The sequence below is a fragment of the Molossus molossus genome, unplaced genomic scaffold (genome assembly GCF_014108415.1).
Source record: "Molossus molossus isolate mMolMol1 unplaced genomic scaffold, mMolMol1.p scaffold_m16_p_4, whole genome shotgun sequence".
NCBI lineage: Eukaryota > Metazoa > Chordata > Mammalia > Chiroptera > Molossidae > Molossus > Molossus molossus.
The window spans coordinates 8,878,726-8,897,984 of NW_023425377.1; the positions used below are offsets into that span (position 1 = coordinate 8,878,726).

General features: G+C 51.8%; 1 protein-coding gene and 1 long non-coding RNA gene across 2 annotated transcripts in view; one reads left to right on the forward strand and one right to left on the reverse strand.

Annotated features, from left to right (window-relative positions):
• Positions 1-4,637: 4,637 nt before the first annotated feature.
• LOC118616412 lies at positions 4,638-5,838 on the forward strand. The gene is made up of 3 exons (XR_004956553.1): positions 4,638-4,834; positions 5,201-5,380; positions 5,722-5,838. It is a non-coding gene; the product is annotated as an uncharacterized LOC118616412 (long non-coding RNA).
• Positions 5,288-19,259, reverse strand: part of WWC1 (WW and C2 domain containing 1) — a 128,653-nt gene continuing 114,681 nt past the window's right edge. Inside the window, exons 18-23 of the mRNA XM_036241991.1 lie at positions 13,577-13,694; positions 12,205-12,369; positions 10,236-10,328; positions 8,712-8,945; positions 6,517-6,638; positions 5,288-5,378 (exon numbers count right to left, since the gene is read on the reverse strand). Of these exons, the coding sequence (XP_036097884.1) occupies positions 5,312-5,378; positions 6,517-6,638; positions 8,712-8,945; positions 10,236-10,328; positions 12,205-12,369; positions 13,577-13,694 (799 nt within the window). The 3' untranslated portion in view covers positions 5,288-5,311. The remainder of the gene's footprint in view (positions 5,379-6,516; positions 6,639-8,711; positions 8,946-10,235; positions 10,329-12,204; positions 12,370-13,576; positions 13,695-19,259) is intronic.

The window sequence follows — 19,259 nt, forward strand, 5'->3', positions numbered from 1 at the left end:
CGGAAGCAGTCGGCCCCGCCCGGAAGTGGAAACCCTCCCTGCCGGCGGTCTCGAGGCTCCCTGGGTGCTGCCGCCTCTGCTGCCCCCTGGCGGGATCCCGATGGCACTGCAGGGAGAACACGCGGGGAAGCCGGCCCGGTTGCGGGCTGCCGCGCTTCGCTTCCGCGCTTTGGGGGAGGCAGAGAGGAAAGGGAGCCAGGGCTGCTCTGTGCTTGGACTGACTTGGACAGAGGCACTTAGTAACTGCAGCTAGTGTCGCTCGAGGGCGTCAGTTTACCCCTCTGTGAAATGGGCACAGAACGAACCTCGTCTCTTTATTCAACAAGCATTTAGAGTGCACTTGAATATGCCAGCCGCTATTCCAGGCCCTGGAACACAAGCTGGAAACAAATCAGACCATGTCCCCGCTCTCATGGAAGCCATACTCTAGAGTGATGAAATACACTAGACAAAAAAGTAAATATCCATCTGTTTTAATTGCCAGGAAGATAATGTGGTGGAGTGGCGGGCCCCAGGGAAGACCTCTCGGAGCCGGTGATATTTGAGTTAAATTTTTAAACAGCTAGCCTGGGATGTAAGTTCTGAGGACATGAGCTTTAACTGTGTTGTTCACTTTTCGATATAGTCTCCGCACTTTATTTATATTTAAATGTTTTAATTGATTTTTTTAGAGAGGGATAGAAATATTGATGTGAGAAACATCGCTTGGCTGCCTCCTGCACACCCCCTCCTGAGGATCGAGCCTGCAACCTGGGGATGTGCCCTGACCAGGAATCCAACAGGGACCTCTCAGTCCAGGGGGTGACGCTCACTCCACCGAGTCACACTGGCCAGGCTAGCCCCAGTACTTTAAAGCAGTGGTCTCTAAATTTTTGGCTTCTGTGCCCCATAAAATAATTTTAAAAATTCATACCCCAGTGTAGATTTGTAAGAGTTGACATCTGGGAGCTCTTGCCATAACTTTAAATGATGGTAGTGGACTATTTTCTGGCATGCTGGTTCTTATATAAATGCTCTCAGGTATTTTCATCAAAATTGTGGAGCTGCAGATTTAGCTCATTCAATTTATGGAAAATGTCCACCATATGTCAAATCCAATAATCCAAATCTTATTCACCTAATTTTTTTAATCTAAAAGTTTGTCTTTATATTTATCATTTAAATCAAATAAAAGTATGTCCCTGTATGTTACTGTATGTCCCTGTTACACCATATTTCTAAATTCTGAGAGTTGGTGGGTGGACAAATGAGTGGACAGATCTCCATCTTCCCATCTTTTTTGTTATTATTGTTAATTCTCACCTGAGGATATTTTTCCAGTGATTTTTTTTTAGCTAGAGTGGAAGGGAGGGAGGGAGGAGAGAAACGTTGATGTGAGGGAGACACATCGATTGGTTGCCTTCCACACAACCCCAAAAAGGGCAGGGGATCAAACCTGCAACCCAGGTACATGCCCTTGACTAGAAACCGAACCCGAGACCCCTCAGTCTGCAGGCCGACACTCTAACTGCTGAGCCAAACAGGCCAGGGCAAGGGCCATCTTTTTATTAAGTTCCCTTTGCTTGGCACTCAAGGGAGTCACCCTCAGGAGCGATACATTCTTGGGGTATCTGGTTCAGTTCCCATTAGTTTACAGCCAGGGCCATGGGAGGGGTTCTATGCCTTTCCTGGTGGAAGAGAAGATGTAAAAAGAGAATTGGGTAAAATTTGCAGGCAAATCAATTTTAAGAAAGGCGATACAAAAATTCAGCATCTGGAAATGGATTTTCCTAATGTATCCGGGCGAACAGATCCTTTAGAACGCCTTTCTATACACCCCGAGGTCTTAGAGCCCGGCTTGGAAGACCCTTCTCCTAGAATGGAGCGTGTTGCAGGTCATGGCTCAAAAACTTGCTCAGTTGAATGAACAGGAGGTTCTAGGCAGAGGTGGCAAATGCAAATCGTCTGAGGCAGGAAGTAGACTTATTTGAAACCAGGAGGGGAATTGGGTGTTGGCAGCAATGGAGAGACTGGCAAAAATGAAGCCTTTGGAACTCCTGTTCCACCAGAACCTTCGTCCTGATCAGGGATGACAGAGGAGGAGGGACTAAACTCACCTCTAGGGCAGACATCTCATCTCACAAACACTTATTAAGGCCCCATTTTGCATCAGCTCCAACAGAAAACAAGGCAAGCAAGTTCCCTTCTTTACGATCTCACATTGTAGAGGGAAGACACAGTGAGGGAGCTGTGCTCTGAAGCCAACACGTCAGGTGCCTGCATCTGAGAGGGACTGTGGGAGGGTAAGTTGGATGGGGCAGCCCAGGGTCAGGGTGAGGTGGGCTCACCAAGCAGGTGAGGCTTGAGCTGAGACCTGAATAGTGCTACAGAGAGGGCCACGGGAAGTTGGGGTGAAGACACGGCGGAAGAGTGTACTTACCAGGCAGAAGGAGCCAGAAGTGCAAAGGCTCTGTGGTGGGAATGGGGGAAAGAAAGCCAGCATGGCTGGAGTCTGGTTAGCAGTTACCTGGACAACTCTTACTTGGCAGCTTTCTTAGAGACAATAAGGACAAAGCTGGCCAGTGGGCACCTGTGGCTCGGTTCACCAGGCACACTACAGAGCCAGGATGCAGTGGACCTGTAGTGCCCATGGCAGTTGCAAAAGCTTTGTAGTCAGAAGGCAGCCACTGGCTTTGTGAACCCGTCAGATCCAGTGAGGTTTGCGGAGTGTCTTTTCGCAGGCTAGCACCCTAGCAGTCCCTTTCTCCATACCCCATGCAGGGAAACCACAGGATTTCATGGCTTCGTTCCTGAAAACGAAGGTTCAAAGTCCCGTCAGTTAGGGCCTCACGGAACCACAGTGCTGTGAAACAGAAACCAGAGCTGAAAGACAACAGAAACTTCGGAGTCCGAGGAACGGGTTGTATGCTAGCTCTGGCCATTTATTACCCGAGTGACCTTGAGCAGGGCATTTCACATTCCTACGCTCTCGTTCCCTGAAGATTCTGGGGAACACATGTGCACGGTTACATGTGGCAATTTGTTTATTCTGCAAACAACAGGATGTATTGGTGGTTGGCGGTGGCTGCTCCCAGAGACTTCATGCCTCAGCCCACATGGGCCTTCTGCCTTCTGCCGAGGTGGTCCGGTTCGCCCCACAAATGCTCCGTCAGCAGGAGTGTCACTGGCACACTTCTCGGGCAGGATCTGACCCACGAAGCCGTTGCCATTCACAAGGAGGGCGTCTGCAGCTCCCCAGAAACTGCTGTGCGGTGTGAGGGGCTGACTCTGCTTGGAGAGCCGAGGTGTGACCGAGTGAATGAATCCCTCTGCACGACTCTCACGTTTTTATCGAGCACTTTCGGCTCAGTTCACCAGGCAGAACTACAAACAGAGTGAGGATGCGGCTGACCTCTGGTGTCAATCAACTGAGACCCTAAGGATACCCCTTCTTTTCCCACCTGTTGCATCTGCTTCTCTCCGCAGCGTTGGCCCGAGAAGTTGGAACCATGGCCACGGGTAGCTTTGGGGAGAGAGTCTCCTCTCTGACCTGCAGGTGGCTGAGGCTGGGGAAGGGCTCTGACTGGCCCAGTTGGGATCCCATGCCCATCCTTGGTCTAATCGTGGTGGTCAAGGAATGGGTCCCTGTGACTGTCCAGCTTGGGCATCTGTCCCCTTGCTGTGCCAAGCAGTGTCTGCAAGGGCAACAGCGGATGCAGAGCTGAGCAGTGCAGGTATTAGGGCCACAGGAGCGGCACGGGGCACAATCCTTGTGCTCTTGGACATACTGCCATTGACCGCGGACACTGATACTCATTGGAAGAAACCACAAAGCCAACCCTTAACGTGTGGGATGGAATGTCACAGAGGAGAGTGCGCTGGACACTGGGGCATTCAGACAGGCGACACTTGGGCAAGGAGAATGCCCTGGCCAGTGGTGAGACACTGGACTGGGCAGTCGGAGGGAGGCTTGGCAAGAGAAAGACCTGGAAGCCATCTGGAGAAAATGATGGATTCTATGCCACTGTGGGTTCCATCTACATGAGGAGCAACAGTCGGGTAGGGAACGTAGTGGGAGGCGGGGGAAAGCCTGAACAGCCAAGTGAAGGGGGCTCCACTCCCTCCATCACACCTCCCCTGACGGTCCTCAGTGGCCTGCAGATGGCCACGCGTGTTAGTGTCCCCTGTGTGACTTTCTAATAGGACGCCTCCATCCCTGCCTGGGCTTCACTCCCATCATGCCAGCTGCCCGTTAAATGGCCGTGTGCATGAGACTGACAGTGGGAACATGCAGAAAAGCAGGTCTCTGGGCCCATCTCAGCGGCCCAAGTGACTCAGATGTGGCTGCTGGTGCAACCTACTGGGAGGAAAGCCTCCCAGGATCAAGGCAGAGACAGGAAGGAGGAGGAGCTTCGCGGCTTGTCTGTCAGCGCTGACTGCCAATCGCCTGCAACAGCCCCAGCCGCGGAGCAAATGGGTGGAGGGGTGGGCACCAAACCCAGCCCAACCCAAACAAACCAGACCAAAGGAAACATCACCTGGACTGGGGGGTGGGGTGGAGAGGAAATGGGTGAGGAGGAGAGAGTCAAATATCAGGGAGACACAGGTGCCCGGAAGGGGGGTGAAAAAGAGAGGAAATGAGTTCCGAAAGGCCGCTTTATTGATGGAGATGAAGTGCCGAGCTCTCCACAGCCCTCCCTCACGCCCTGCGGTGGCTTCACGGGGCACCCGAGCCCGGCGTGGGCAGGCCTGTGGCCGGCTCCACGCTGCCCGCTCCACCTCAGGTGGCCGCGCAGAAATACATCGCAGCCCGTGAAGATTCACAGATGCACCCAGAATCCCCCAAACGGCTGCTGTGCGTTTTAAAAATATTGTACAAAACAGGTTAAGTAGGAAAGGTCAGCTGTACTGTGGTGTCCGCAGGACATCCTTTTCGGGTTACCGTCCCCAAACATTACTTATTGCAGTGAAACCTCTAGAAGGTAGAGCTGTACAAAAAAAAAAAAAATCTAAATTTTATTTTAAGAGCAGCAACCGGACACTGCTTTTAGTTCATTTAAATTTTCTTTCTCAAAAATACATTCCTAAATATACAAACTATACAATCTTGTCATCTTAATGCTGGTTTTTTTGTTTTTGTTTTTTTTTTGTGTGTGTGTGTGTATTTTTTTAAAATAATAATAGAACCCAAACTAAAAAATCTTCATCTTCAAACCAACAGGAGCGCTGGAGGACCTGTGATGCGGGACCTTCATGTAACACCACATCCACGACGTCAGCCACAGTCTACATTCACAGCACGGTCCGTGGAAGAGGAAATACTTTTCTGGCGCTAGACGTCGTCTGCAGAGAGGGCTGGGACGTTCATCCGAGGCCGGGTGAAAAACGCCATCTTCTCCCTGTAAGGGGCCACCCTTAGAGCAGGGGCTCGACCTCCCCGACAGACGCGGCCGGCAGGGCAACTCTGTACAGTGGGGGCTTCGGTGCATTGTCGGGTGTAGCAGCCTCCCTGCCTCTGCCCCCCAGATACCAGTGCAGCTCCCCCACCCCTCCTTGCAGTTTTGACGACCAACAATGTCCCTGAGGTGCCAAATGTCCTCGGGGAGGGACCTAAATCATTTCTGGCTTAGAACCACGGCTTTAGGGGACATGAGCAGGACCAGAGACATGTAGTTGAAATCAGGGGCCCGGGTTAAGAAGGACTTTTGGGCCACTTCCAGGGTTTGTTTTTGATCCTCACAGGTTAAAAATTGAGATTCTGCCTGGCTGGCGTGGCTCAGTGGTTGAGCATCGACCTGTGCACCAAGAGGTCGCCAGTTCAATTCCCAGTCAAGGCACATGCCCAGGTCATCAGTGCGGGGCATGTAGGGGGCGGCCAATTGATGTTCTCTCTCATCGATGTTTCTCTCTCTCGCTCTCCCTCTCCCTCTCTCTCAAAATCAATAGAGAAAAATATTTTAATAAAAAAATAAAATAAAAACAAAAATCGAGATGTCCACACCTGGTCATACAAATTACAGCACATTTTAAATGTTTCTTAGCCTTATCTCAGAGAACATCACAAGTCTAAACACAAAGTCCTCTGTGGATGGGAGGCACGGACAGATGGCATTGAGGCCCTCCTGTGAGACGCCGGGGTCCAGCCCAGCAAGACAGCGCCTCCCCGAGATCCCAGCAGGCAGAGCCAGGAGGCCTGGCAGGCATCTGTCACCCCCAACTTATTTATCATTCAGCCAGTCCTCTGCAATTACCAGTGATGGAAATGCCACGAGGGAAGGCCGGAGCAGGTGGCTCATTCATTAAACAAGAGGATCTAACAAATTAGCTCGCATTGCTGGGGACTGAGAAAGAGAGCCAGGCGGAGCGTGCAGACCACCAGGGGCAGCCTGGCAGGGGATGCGCATCTGTGACAGAGAGGGGTGCTCTGCTCCAGAAGGGGCCGCGGGACAGGGAGCACTAAGACGGAGGAGGCTGAGGCTGGGTAGGCGGGTGGGAAGGGGAAACCCGGGCGGGCTGGCCGGGCGCCCACGTGCGTACCTGAAAGACTGCACTTCCGGGGGCTCCTTACAGCTCTGGCCGCGGAGTCTGTGCACATCCTTGGCGGCCGCCCTCATCATCTTGTCCGTCTGCAGCTCCTCCTTGTGCCCTGCTCGGTCCATCTGTAGGGCGGAGCAAGCAAAGCTGTGAGGTTGTGGCGAGTCCTTTGGGCCTCCAGAAATGGGTCAGCCAAGAACTTTCTAGCACAAATGAGGAACTGCTTGTAGTCAAAAGGTCTTCAGGTCACACAACAGGGACCCTCACCCCTCCTGTGCCACTGTAGGATCCTCTCTATTCTGAACGATGAGGGAAAGCAGCCCCATCATCTGTGACAGGGGCCCAGGGAACTGAGCCTGTGTGCACCTGTCGGAAGTCAGATGAAGCTGTCGGGCGAGGCTACTTCACCTAGTCTTCAGGGCCACCTTGGGAGGTCGAGTTTATAATCATCTCTATTTGACAGCCCAGGAAACTGAGGCTCAGACATGCTAAGAAATGTATTTAATGTCGAACAACTAAGAGGTGGTAGAAACTCAATTCCAAGTAATGCAGTGTGCTCAAGGCCTTTGGGTTCATTTTGCCCCTTCCTCTGGATGCAAACCTGTGCAAGTACTTCTGGGAACAAACTACTGAGAGCCATAGAACATCCATGTACCAGATACTTAACAACACTGCACAAAGACAGAATTTTGGTCAAGAAGCCATTGTTGAAATGGCTCTTTAGTAGGTCACTATCGGACAGTCATGGATGTACTATAATTTACTGTTTGAAAGGTTGGGTTGTCTCAGTTTCTGTTTTCTTTAGGCAGGGCCCATATGCACTTCCTTTCTTACCTCTTTTTGCCTTGGCTACCGGGAAGCTCAAAGGTAAATGTAACTACGGTTTGGTTGAAAAAAATATGTATTTCTTTTCCTTCCTTGAAACTTTCTCTAATTTTCTATTTTCCCTTTATGCTCTTGATTAACTCCGTATTATAAGTATACAGGGTGTAAGTAATACATTAGAAAGAAACGTTTTTGGACTTTCTGGATTGCCTAAGCTCCCACGCTAGTCTTGACCTAAGAAGTCCCGCACGACTCTCCTGCCCTAGGGGATCGCCACCCGCGTCAAGGGCTGGGACTCCCACGGGTGGCCCTCTGCACAATCCAGGCGGGCACCGTCTTACCATGCACTTTCCCTTGTCTGGCTGTGTGCAGGCAGAACCAGCAAAGGTCTGTCATCCCTGCCATGGGTGACAATCTGGGAGTGGCAGGTGCCATAACAATGAGTCAGTCACAGATGGCCCTCAGTGTTGCTTCCTTTTTTATGGTAGTCTGGGACCTGTTAGCTCCAAAGTTCAAATTTTTACCCATGCAATTGTTTTAAATATAGCCCGAATGAGCATATTTGTAAACTATTTAGAATTTGCCTGCTCTGCATACCCTGTGAAGCTCCACCCGTTGTCTGCTAGCCCGAGATAAGATACACCCCGGGGCTATCAAGGACCCCAACTTCTGCTCTTTTGGAGGTCTTTGATCCAGAGACTCTTCGGGGTGCTGCCGAGTGATACCAGCTTGAGGCAGTAGCCCCCTCTCCAAAACCATCTCTCCTAGGAGTTCCCTCGCCTTCCTGCCCGCTCGGTGTGTCGTCTCTGGGAGGTCCTGTGCTGTGAGGGACTTCTCCCTCCGGCATGCTAACTTGTTTGTGAAAACTGTCCTAACAGAACTCGCTGGGTGCTACTGGCATTCCCTCAAATTCACTGCAGGAGGGAAGAGAAGTGAGGAGGCTTGTGTTCCCTGCTTGTTAGTCCCAAGCCCTGCCATGGTCCGACCCTCTCCGCTTCGGCGATTCCTGCTCCGTGGGACTGCACGGCCAGGTACCCGGGTGGGTCTCTGTTCTAGATTTACCGTTCGTGTGCTCCTGCACCGATGAGCTACCAGTGTTTGATGAAGGGCTGCACAGAGGAATACGTGTGTGAATAAGGGCTTGCACACCTCAATCTGGGAATGCAGCAAAAAGGGACTGGCTGCCAGGTCGAGAGTTGAGGTGTACTGGGCAATGGGGTTCCCGGATCCCTTGGCTGATGGGAATGAGGGCCCCGGGAACTCTCCCAGTGGGCCTCAGGCTTGTACAACCCACTCAGAGCTCCAGCCTGTCTCCCTTGTTGCGGCGGGCGGTCTCCAAGGGAGGCCACGCCGCACCCACGCGCGGCGCTCACCTGCTTCTCCAGCATCCGCAGCAGCAGGCGGAAGCGCTCGTCCTCGCGCAAACACTGTGGCAGCTCCTTTTCCCCGTGGTTCTTGGCTTGTTCGAGCTGCTCCTTGAGCTCCTTCAGCACCGAGATCTCCTGAGTCAGCTGGCTGTGCCAGGTCCTGGTGGCCTGAAGGTCTAACTCGAGGTCCAGCGAGGTGCGCATCAGGCGCTCGTTGCGCAGGGATTTGAAGGATGAAGGCTGTGGGGTGGGAACGGCTTTGACTGCTCGATACCCAGCTGGGACGAGTAAGCCCTTGTGACCCCCTCCTCTGGACCTCAAACAGCCTCCTTCGCTCCTCAGCAGGCTTCCACTCCTGCAACAATGCCACCCCGCCCCTCAGCCTGCCTCGGTGTCTTCCACTCTACAGCTCATGTTTACTGAGCGTGTTTATGTCCCAGGCACAGTGCTGGGCACTTGACTCTATGACCTCAGTTCACTGGCACAACCTGATGAGGTCCCGACTGTTATGCACAGATGAGGCTCCCAGCGGCTAAGTCACGCTTTGTAGGTGGTAAAGCAGAGATGCCACCCCAGGCAGTTGGCTCCAGACCCCATCATTCACTCCCCACACTGTGCCTGGTTCTCCTCTCCCAGCGTCAACATTTACGTTCCCAGTCAATACATTCTTGTCTCTGTCCTGCTCTCAAGTTGTCTCCTCAGTGCAAGTCTCCTCCCCCTCGAGAGCTGAAGCCGTGCCTTCTCCACGCGGGGTTCCTGGAATGGGCGTCTAGAGTCCCTTCGTGTGCAGTTCCTACTTCCCTGGCCGTGCAGTAACGGGTCATCTTCCCTTGGGGACCTGTGCCTCTCATGCTCGACACACGTGGTTCGTGCAGGGATTAGGGTATAGGAATGTCACCTGACCCTGGCAAGTCGAAACCACAGCGACGGCTGTGTTATCTAAGCCCAGCCGATAAAACTCAATTCTGGTGCCTTTGCTGAGCTATTTGGGGAAAAGGCAATATCTGTACACAGAGATGCTTAAGCCAGCAAGACATAAACCAAGAACTGATCATGGTCATCTTCACCATTGCATAAGGTGACCCAGGTTAAGAATTAAGCTAAAAAAAGCATCTGGCCGCTGTGGCTCAGTGATTGAGCAGTGACCCATGAACCAAGAGGTCGCCGGTTCGATTCTCGGTCAGGACACATGCCCAGGTTGTGGGCCCAATCCCCAGTGGGGGGTATACAGGAGGCGGCTGCTGATCAATGTTCTCTCTCATCAATGTTTCTCTCTCTCTCTCTTCTCCCCCTTTGTCTCTCTCTCAAAATCAATAAAGAAAAAAATATTACAAAAAAAACCCACAAAGAATTAAGGCACATTCCTGACCTAACCTATTTACCAGAATAATAATGTTATGCTTCCCAGGGCTGACTCAAGTCTCCCAGTTCACAAACTTCCATCACAACCGCAGGAACGACTTTCTTCACACCGGTGGCTGGGCAGCAGGGGTGGAGCAGCTCACAGCGGCTCCGCGAGACCTGTCTTACCCGCTTCATGCGGACGCTGCGCCGCTCCAGGGAGTTCCGAACGAACGGTGGCTTCCTGGACAGCGTGGAGCTGTCGCTGTCACTCCGGTTCAGCTGCGAGAAAAAAGTCACGGACGTCCAAGAAGGTCTGAGCGTACGGAGAAGGCACGCCGGGGCCAAGGGGGTTTCCCCCACCCAGCCCGGTGCTCTCTCCTGAGCAGACACCGGGTTCCTGTTCTCGGGGGGCTGCGGGGCAGGTTCCGGCGACCTCCCTCTCCTCCCAGGTGGACGTTCATGGAGCATGTTCTCGGCACAGTGCACACGGCTACCTGCTGTACGCGTGATAACTCCTCTAATGCGTCCTACAACCCCGCGGGGCAGCCGCATCCCCATGTTCCCGGGGAGGAGAGAGAAGCTTAGGACTTGCCCGAGGTTGGCAAGATGGTAGCAGCCCAGTACAACTACCACCAGACAGTGTGACTCCAGGACCGGCTGCCCCTGACCTACCACGCCAAGGCCTATTTGCATTGACCCTTCCCTGTCACCCACGGAGCCCATCGTTATGGGCTGTCAAGGCTGATAGATCTAGTCTGGCCGGTGTGGCTCAGTGGCTGAGCGTTGACCCATGCAACCAGAGGTCACTGGTTCGATTCCCGGTCAGGGCACATGCCCAGGTTGTGGGCCCAGTCCCCAGTGGGGGGCATGCAGGAGGCGGCCAATCGATGTTCTCTCACATCGATGTTTTTATCTCTCTCTCCTTCTCATTTCCTCTCTCTCTAAAATCAATAAAGGGGAAAAAAAAAAAAAGACTGATAGATCTATTAAAAAAAAACAGCCCCAAAGCAAAGCCTCAGGGACAGCACCCCTGGAGAAGCTGGGGTAGACAGGCTCGTGAGGGCTGTGCTGGGCCTGGCTCTCCCCACCTCCGGATCCCGTCAAACATTTAGTTATTTGTACCCTCCCCAGAAAGCTAACGTTCCCCACCATTGGCCAGGGACCGGGGCCGTGGTGAGGCGAACGCTTTTTCTACAGGAGGACCAGAGCGGGGCTGGGGTGGCAGCACAGCCCAGGGTATGCAGGGCGGAGGCCTCCGAGGAGGTGGGTCCCCACGGGCCAATGCCATAGACCCTGTTCGTCTGACAGCTGCTGCTCCCTGCTGCAGGTGTCTCCTGAGAAGCGGTTACCTCGTTTTTGTGGTTATTAATACTTATTAGCGATCATGATACTACTAGTCCTGCTCTGTTGATGAACACAGCAACCTCAGGGACGTAACTGAGGCAATAACTACTGCGCTAGGCAGAGCCTCAACCAGAACAAAACTCGAATAATAAATAATAGTAACAGTAATCACAACACCTACTGTTTACTGAGAGTTTCATCCTATCCGCAAACAATCCTAATGGAGGGAGGGAGACCAGAGAGAGAACACTGACAGGTCGTACAGCCGGCGCGCACTGGAACGAGACTTCGGTCCAGTCTGTTTGGCTCCAAGGCCAGGTCCTCTCCTGGCCCCCAGGATGCAGGCAGGGCTCAGAGATGAAACTACTATGCAGACCGAGGGATGGACCATCCTGGCCAGAGTGGGCAGTACAAACAGACAGGCTGGGTCTCATACCAGATGGGGGCTTTATCCTGCAAGTGGCCCCCGGAGAACATGGCATACCAACTATCAGTATGCATCAGGACACTGAGGCTGAAGTCGTCACTGGTTAGGAACAAGGAGACAAGGAGATGCGGTTGGGATTGCAACAGCATCGGCCTGGGACCGGTTACTGAACCTTTTCCTTCCTTTATCTAGGTCAATCCTTAAAACCCTATGACGCCAGCCTAGTAGCTCCTAGTAACTCCAGGACACAGGCTCAGAGGCGATCACTTAGCCAAGGATCCCTGACATGGAGGGTGATCGGGATTTGCACCCAGAACTGTGAGGCTGAGGGCCACCCTGTGGGAAGCAGGGGCTCTGGGGGGGAAGGGCCGTGGGACTGCTTACCCGGCACACGTATTGGCTCTGGGGCCCGGGGGAGAAGGTCTTGGAGCGGATGATGGTGCTTCCTCGAAGAAAGGGCCCTGGGGACGGTGTGCCCACCCGCCGGTCCTTGGGCCGCACCACCGTGGGGGATGGGGCCGGGGTCTCGGTGTTGGTCTCTTTGTCCACCTGAGGAAGAAGTCAGAGCTTTGAGAACACACAATTCCAGCAACCCGCCCCAAGATGCACGAGGAAGACTCTCAAGTTGCTCCCCACTCCCGTCACTCCGTCTCTGTCCCACAGACACAGCTGGGGTTTCTCTGGAGCCAACCCTGCTCAGCCGAGACGGCACCCGAGGCCCCAAGTGCCGGGACTCCTGTGGTTGGGGCTGGTGGGAGCATATTCAGTCCCCAAACAAGCCCCCGTGAGCGGCAGAGGCACCTGGAGCACAGACGGCCGGGACTTCACGCCCTCAAGACCATTGCACACACACCTGTCGAGGCCACACCCAAGGCCTCACTGCTCCAGCCCAGCATTCTGGAGGCAACCAGCAAATCTCGGTTCTTAAACTTGGTGACCAGTAAAAGACAAACCACCAAAAAACCCCGAAAGGCAGGGCCTCCGTTAGCCTCCACAGTGCCCTTGTATCATTTTGAAAAAGGTGCCCCCTTTGGCTGGAGACACTGCAAAACCACTCCTTGGTGTGGAGCAGTGAGACTGCAGCCCTGGGCTCTTCTGACCCCTTGGCCAGCACCTTTGTGCAAAGCGCGACTTGCAACTCTGCCCCAGGGTGGCCTGCTCCGACACAAGGGGGTGCTGCATTTCCAGGCGCCCTGCGGGTGCAAGAGCGGAGACCTGTGTGGAGAGTGAAAGCTGTGGTGACCCTAGTGTACCAGGGAAGCCGGCATCGAGGGGCCTTGACTGTTGGCCTCTGTCCTCTTGCTGTACTTTGGCCGACTAAATGAAGAAATCCATCCCTTCTTCACCTTGGAACCTGCCTGCAAGGGGACTGTTATTTGTCCAGTGGAGAGACAATGAAGTCCAGAGGGACAAAGTCATCTGCCTAAGACTACGCAGCGAGGAGGAGCAAGGCCAGCATTTGAACCCAGGCCCACCTGACTGCAAACCTGAAGTCTGTCCTGAGAAACGGGGGACAGGCAGATGAGAGCAGAGAGGAGGGTGTGAGTCAGCCTCTCCTGGTTCACTGTCACCAAAATGAGCCAAATTATGGGCAGGGACACGACTGTACATCTGCTGCAGCTCACCCCAGTCCGAGGGCCTATGCCCTGATGCTGGAGGACAAGACGCAACCCCGAACCTATTGTGACTGCCTGGGCTCAAGGACTGAGGGCTATTCCCCCAAGAGAGCCCCTCCCATCTCCCCGGCCCTCCCTACCTTCAAGGCTGGGCACTCGTCCGTATCTGGTGAGGATTTCTCGGCAAACATGTCCTCCTCTCCCTCCTCTCCCTCCTCCGCTGCTGCCTCGTTGTCGCTGGTCTCCTCCTCGAACCTCCTGTGACAACAGCGAGCTTTGTTTACGCCCCCAGAGACCACTCTGATCTGCTCATCTGCCTGTAAATGCACCCAGGCAGGGCTTCCAAACCTTTCCAGGGATTTTAAATATGTTTTTATTGACTTTTTTTGAGAGAGAGAGAGGAAGGGAGCGAGAGACAGAAACATCAATGTGAGAAACATCAATTGGCTGCCTCCTGCACGCCCCCTACTAAGGATCGAGCCCCCAACCCGGGCACATGCCCTGACTGGGAACTGAACCAGGACCTCTCAGTCCATGGGACAATGTCCAACCTACTGAGCCACACCAACCCAGCTGAAGACACAATTTGGGGTTGGGGGAGAGATCAATTTCAGTGAGGTATAATTTACATACAGCAACATGCATTTTCATTGTATAGCTTGACGAGTTCTGACCAATGTCATTCCCTTGTGTAACCACTACCATGATACAGACCACCCCATTACCCCGAAAGGTTCCCTTGTCCCCTTTCTCGGTTAATTCCCCGCCACCCCCAGCCCAGACTGATCAGCTTTCTGTCACTACAGATAAAATCTGAGTTTTCCAGCTTTTCATATAAATGGAATCAGACAGTATGCGTCCTTCTGTCTCCGGCTTCATTCATATCGGTGACTGTATCATCAGTTCACTTTTCTGTACGGCTGAGTAATATTCCATTGTATGGATAGACCACAATTTGTCAAGCTATTCAGCGGGTGAAGAACACGTGGGTTGTTTCCATTTCTTACCTAAAGTTACTGTCGACTCTCACATAGACAGAGGTCTCCATTTCTCTTGGACACGGCATTAGTTGGCTAGAGCAGCCCTTAACAATAACACTGACAGGTGGCTTAAAATAACAGAAAGTTCTCGCACATCTGGAGGCTAAAAGTCCAGGATCAGCCCTGGCCGGTTTGGTTCAGCGGTTAGAGCATCAGCCTGTGGTCCTGAGAGACCCGGGTTCAGTTCCCGCTTGGGGCGCGTACCTCGGTTGCAGTTTGTCCCCGGCCCTGGTCGGTTGTGTGGGTGGCAGCCACTCGATGTGTTCCTTTCACATCGATGTTTCTCTCCCCCTCCCACTCTATCTGAACAAAAAATGGAAAAATGTCCTCGGGTGAGGATAAAAAAAAATAAAGAAAAAAAAAAGTCCAGGATCAAGGTGTGGGCAGATTGAGTTTCCTCTGAGGCCTCTCCCTTGGGGTCTGTGTGTCCAAATTTCTCCTTCTTACAAAGATACCAGTCATATTGGATTAAGGCCCATAACTTTAACAACCTCATGTTAACGTAATCACCTTTTAAAGGCCCCACCTCCAAATACAGTCACGTTCTGAGGTCCTGGGATCAGGGCTTCACTGTATGAATTCTGCAAGGGACACAATTCATACCCTAATAGCCATTTACCTAAGAGCAGAATGGCTGAGTTACACAGTACGCCTCACTTTATCCTTTAAAGAAACTGACAAACTGCTTTTCCACTGTGGTTATGCCACCTGACATTCCCACCAGCAACGTTATGAGAATTCCAGTTCCTCGTCTAGACTTGGTATTATCAGTCTTTAAATTTAGTCATCCCACTGGGTGTGTCCCTACAGCTCACCGAGGTTTTTAATCTGTACTTTCCCACTGAGAATCATTTCATGCATTTATTGCCCATCCATATATTTTCCTTTTGCAAAGTGTCTGTTAGACTCTTTAGCCCATTTAAAAATTGGGTTGTCTTTTTATTGTTATATATCCTGAATACAAATCCTTTGCAAATATTTTCTCCAAGTCTGTTGCTCGACTTTTTATCTTCTAAAATGGTGTCTTCCAAAGAACAGCAGATTTTGATGGTGATAAAGTCCAATTTATCTTTTTTTTTTTATTTTTGTTTTATAGAGAGAGAGGAAGGGGAGAGAGATAGAAACATCGATGTGAGAGATACACACAGATCGGCTCCTCTTGCACGCCCCCTATGGGGGCTCGAGCCCAAAACCTGGGCATGTGCCCTGACTGGGAATCGAACCAGGACTTCTCAATCCAATTAATCAATTTTTAATGGTTTGTGCTTTTTCAAAAAATATGTTTTTATTGATTTTTTTTTTAGAGAGACAGAAACATCAACGTGAGAGAGAAACATCCATTGGCTGCCTCCTGCACGACCCCTACTGGGGATCAAGCCTGCCACCCAGGTATGTACCTTGACAGGGAATCGAACTGGGACCTCTCAGTCCATGGAACGATGCACAATCCACTGAGCCACACTGACTGGGCTGGTTTGTGCTTTTTTTTTTTTTTGTGGTATGTGCCCCAGCAGGAACCGAACCCAGGACTCTCTGGCCCACAGGCCGACGCTCAACCGCTGAGCCAAACTGGCCAGGGCTGGTTTGTGCTTTTTATTTCCTAAGAAATCTCTGCCTACCCTAGAGCTGCAAAAAAACTTTGCCTCTATTTTCTTTTAGGGGTTTTATAGTTTCAGATGTTACGCTTAGCCCCCTGATTCATTTCAGATTACTTTTTGTACATGATGCGCAAAGTTTATTTTTTGTAAATGGATACGCCATTGTTCCAGCATGATTTGTGGGTGAGACTTCAGTTTTGGTGATCCTCTTCAAAATTATCCTTTCCCCGTGGGCTCCACGGTCGGAAGGAGTTGGCGTGACAAATGGACTGCATCTGTTAATTAGTCATTCATCTCTAGTCCCATCTTTCCCTCTCAAAGACACACATAACCGTCAGGCTTGTCTGATCAGCAGGAGACAGCGTTACCACACCGAGCAGGAGGAACTCCAGCCCAAAGCAGAAAATCTGACATCTAGTTAGCTGGCTCCACAAGACTGCGGGTCAACATAAACTCTCCCCCGGGATCTCCCAGTGCGGGGAACAGACCTCGGACCTCACCCCAGCCGCACGATGACAACCTGGCCTGCACTTAGATGGGGACTTCTCTCTCCTTCACACCCACAGCCTGTCTGTCTCCTTATAAAAGAGCCATTATACATGGGAACATGCCAGGAGCACCTCCCCAAGAATTCACAGACGCCACATGAACCAGCACGTACTGAGGGCTTAATAAGCTCCAGGTGCTGCGCCGAGGCCTTACAGCAGTGCAGCCAGCGACCACTGTCTCTATTTCAGGGACTGAGAAGCTGCAGATCAGAGGGCTGAGAGCCCTTCTCTGGTGTCACAGGCTGCAAAGTGGCAGAGCCTGGTTTTCCATCCGAGCCTGTCCAAGTCCACCCAGCACTCAACCACTATGGGAAGCTCCTCTGACTGTGAATCTAAATATTTCCAGAAAGGAAGGAAACAGACAAAACAACCAACTGTAAAGAGGGGGGAAAAATTAAAAGAGACATCTTTTTTACCCTCTGGAGTGCCAAAGAAGAAATATCTGATAATCCCAAGGGCTGGTGAAGGTTGGGGGAATAGGCTGTTCCCTGCGGGGAGTCAATTAAAGCAGGAGATTTACACTCTGAGGTCGATTAGCAGCATCTGCTAAAATGAACCATGTACGTATTCTGGATGAAGGACCGTGGTTGGATCTACTGCTGTCACAGAGGGCGCAGGTTTGGGGGTACCGCCGGCACCGCTGGTGGGAGCCTTCCTAGCGCAGTCTGATTTGAAAGCTATTCCGCAGCGCCTCTTCCCAACATCTGCCCGAGGCGCACACACAGGTTCCAGGGGCCAACACAAGGACTTCCACTCTGGCGTTGTGTGTGATTCCCTTCTCTTATATTGTTCCACGCTTTTCGGGTTTTGCTTTGCTTTTGAATCTTTAAAAAATTCAGTCTTCTGATTGTATGCACTAAAAAAAAAAAATCTGACCACAACAAATAAAGGGCATGACAATGACCCCTGGGCCTTGGGTGCTGGAGGAGGAGGAATGTGAATGAGGACAGAGGGCCGGTCTTTCGAGGCCTCGGCACAGGAGGGCACAGCGAGGCTAGTTAACATTCCAGGACCCAAAGAAGCCTGCAGTCTGGAGGAGGGGGCTGCAAGTGGATTTACCCCAATAGAGCAGCTCCGGGATTCTCTTTGTGAGTCAGTGTCTAGGGACGTCTGAATGGCCAGGGGTGGGGGGAGAGGGGGCCACAAAGAGAGAAAGAACAGAAGGCGGTTGCTAGGCAATGGCGTGAAAAGTCTCAACACTAGCTTGGAATTTGGGGAAAACCAGTGATCTTGTGCCAGGGTTTTGGAAGACGGGTCCTGGACCTATTTCCGGCAGCAGACCCTTTGCCTGTGTGGATCCAGCCCGGCCCAGCAGTGTGCTTGGGGGAGGGAGGGAAAAAAGAATGGAGATACGGAGGTGTAGGGGGAGAGAGAGGAGAGGGAGAGGAGAAGGGTCTGGGAGTCAGGGAGGAGGAGGGAGACAATTGGGGACAATTCAGAGAGAACCCTAAAACAAACAAATGAACATGCAAACATTCAGGAACCTTGCCATGCGCATTACTCCATGGAGGAACAGTAAAGGAGACTTAAGAGAGGGGTTAGCCTGAGGGCCAAATCCAGCCTGTTTTGAACAGTCCAAGCTATGAATGGTTTTTATATTTTTAAATGGCTGAAAGAGAAATCAAAAGAATGATAATTCATGATGGGCAAATTATGTGAAATTCTAAATTCACTGTCCATCATCCAAGTTTCAGTGACAGGGACGCGGTGGCTGGCGTGGGTACTGTCTCTGGCTGGTTTCACACTAAAACGGCGGAGTCAAGCGACCCAGCAAGACTCTGCGGGGCCCATAAAGCAGACGTTTACTATCTGGTCCTTTCCAGAAAACATCTGCTGACCCCTGGAGTAAAAGACATTAAGGAAGGACTCCTTCTGATATCAAATGTATACTTTGGGGCTGTAGTAATAAAATACAGAAGAGTTACTGAGCGCTTCCTGTGGGTCAGGGTCTGCGTTACATTTTTATCATGCATAATTGTATTGAGTCTCCAAGACACCCATGTGCAGTGGCTATTTTTTAAGCCTGTATTTTACAGATGAGAAAACGGAGGTTGAGAGCCACGGGTCTCAACCCAGGCTGCACATTAGACTTTCCCAGGGAGCTTTCAGAATTTATGGATGCTCAGGCTTGCCCCAGACCTAGGATCCCTCAGGAAGTCGGCTGAGCGAGACTCCGAATCCCCATCTGTCTGAATTACAGCACATGCCTGTACGCCCAACGAGACTTCCTCCCAAATGTCAAGATTCACAGGCTGCGGTCAGTTCCACACGGAACTCGCCTTCTCCCTTCCGAGCTGACAGGTCACAGTGCTCCTTCTCGTTTTCCTCATCATGATCCCGACATCTATCAAGCATCTACTGTGAGCTTTTTTATCTTCATTTGCGGCGTTTCCTTCTGGCCTTTCCGACAACCCTCTGTAACCGGTGTCATGCCCCTGTTTTTCAGCGGAGGCTCAGTTAGAAAAGGTTAGGATGGCTTGCCTCACAGGGGCTGTCCCTGAGTGGGAGGGCAGTGATGTGAGCTTCCTGGGAGCTGATTTGGATGTCCTGCTTCCTGATGTGGATGCTGGTCCCACGGGGAATTTGGTTTCTAAAAATTCACTGAGCTGTACTGGATGCTTATGCGAACTTTTCTGT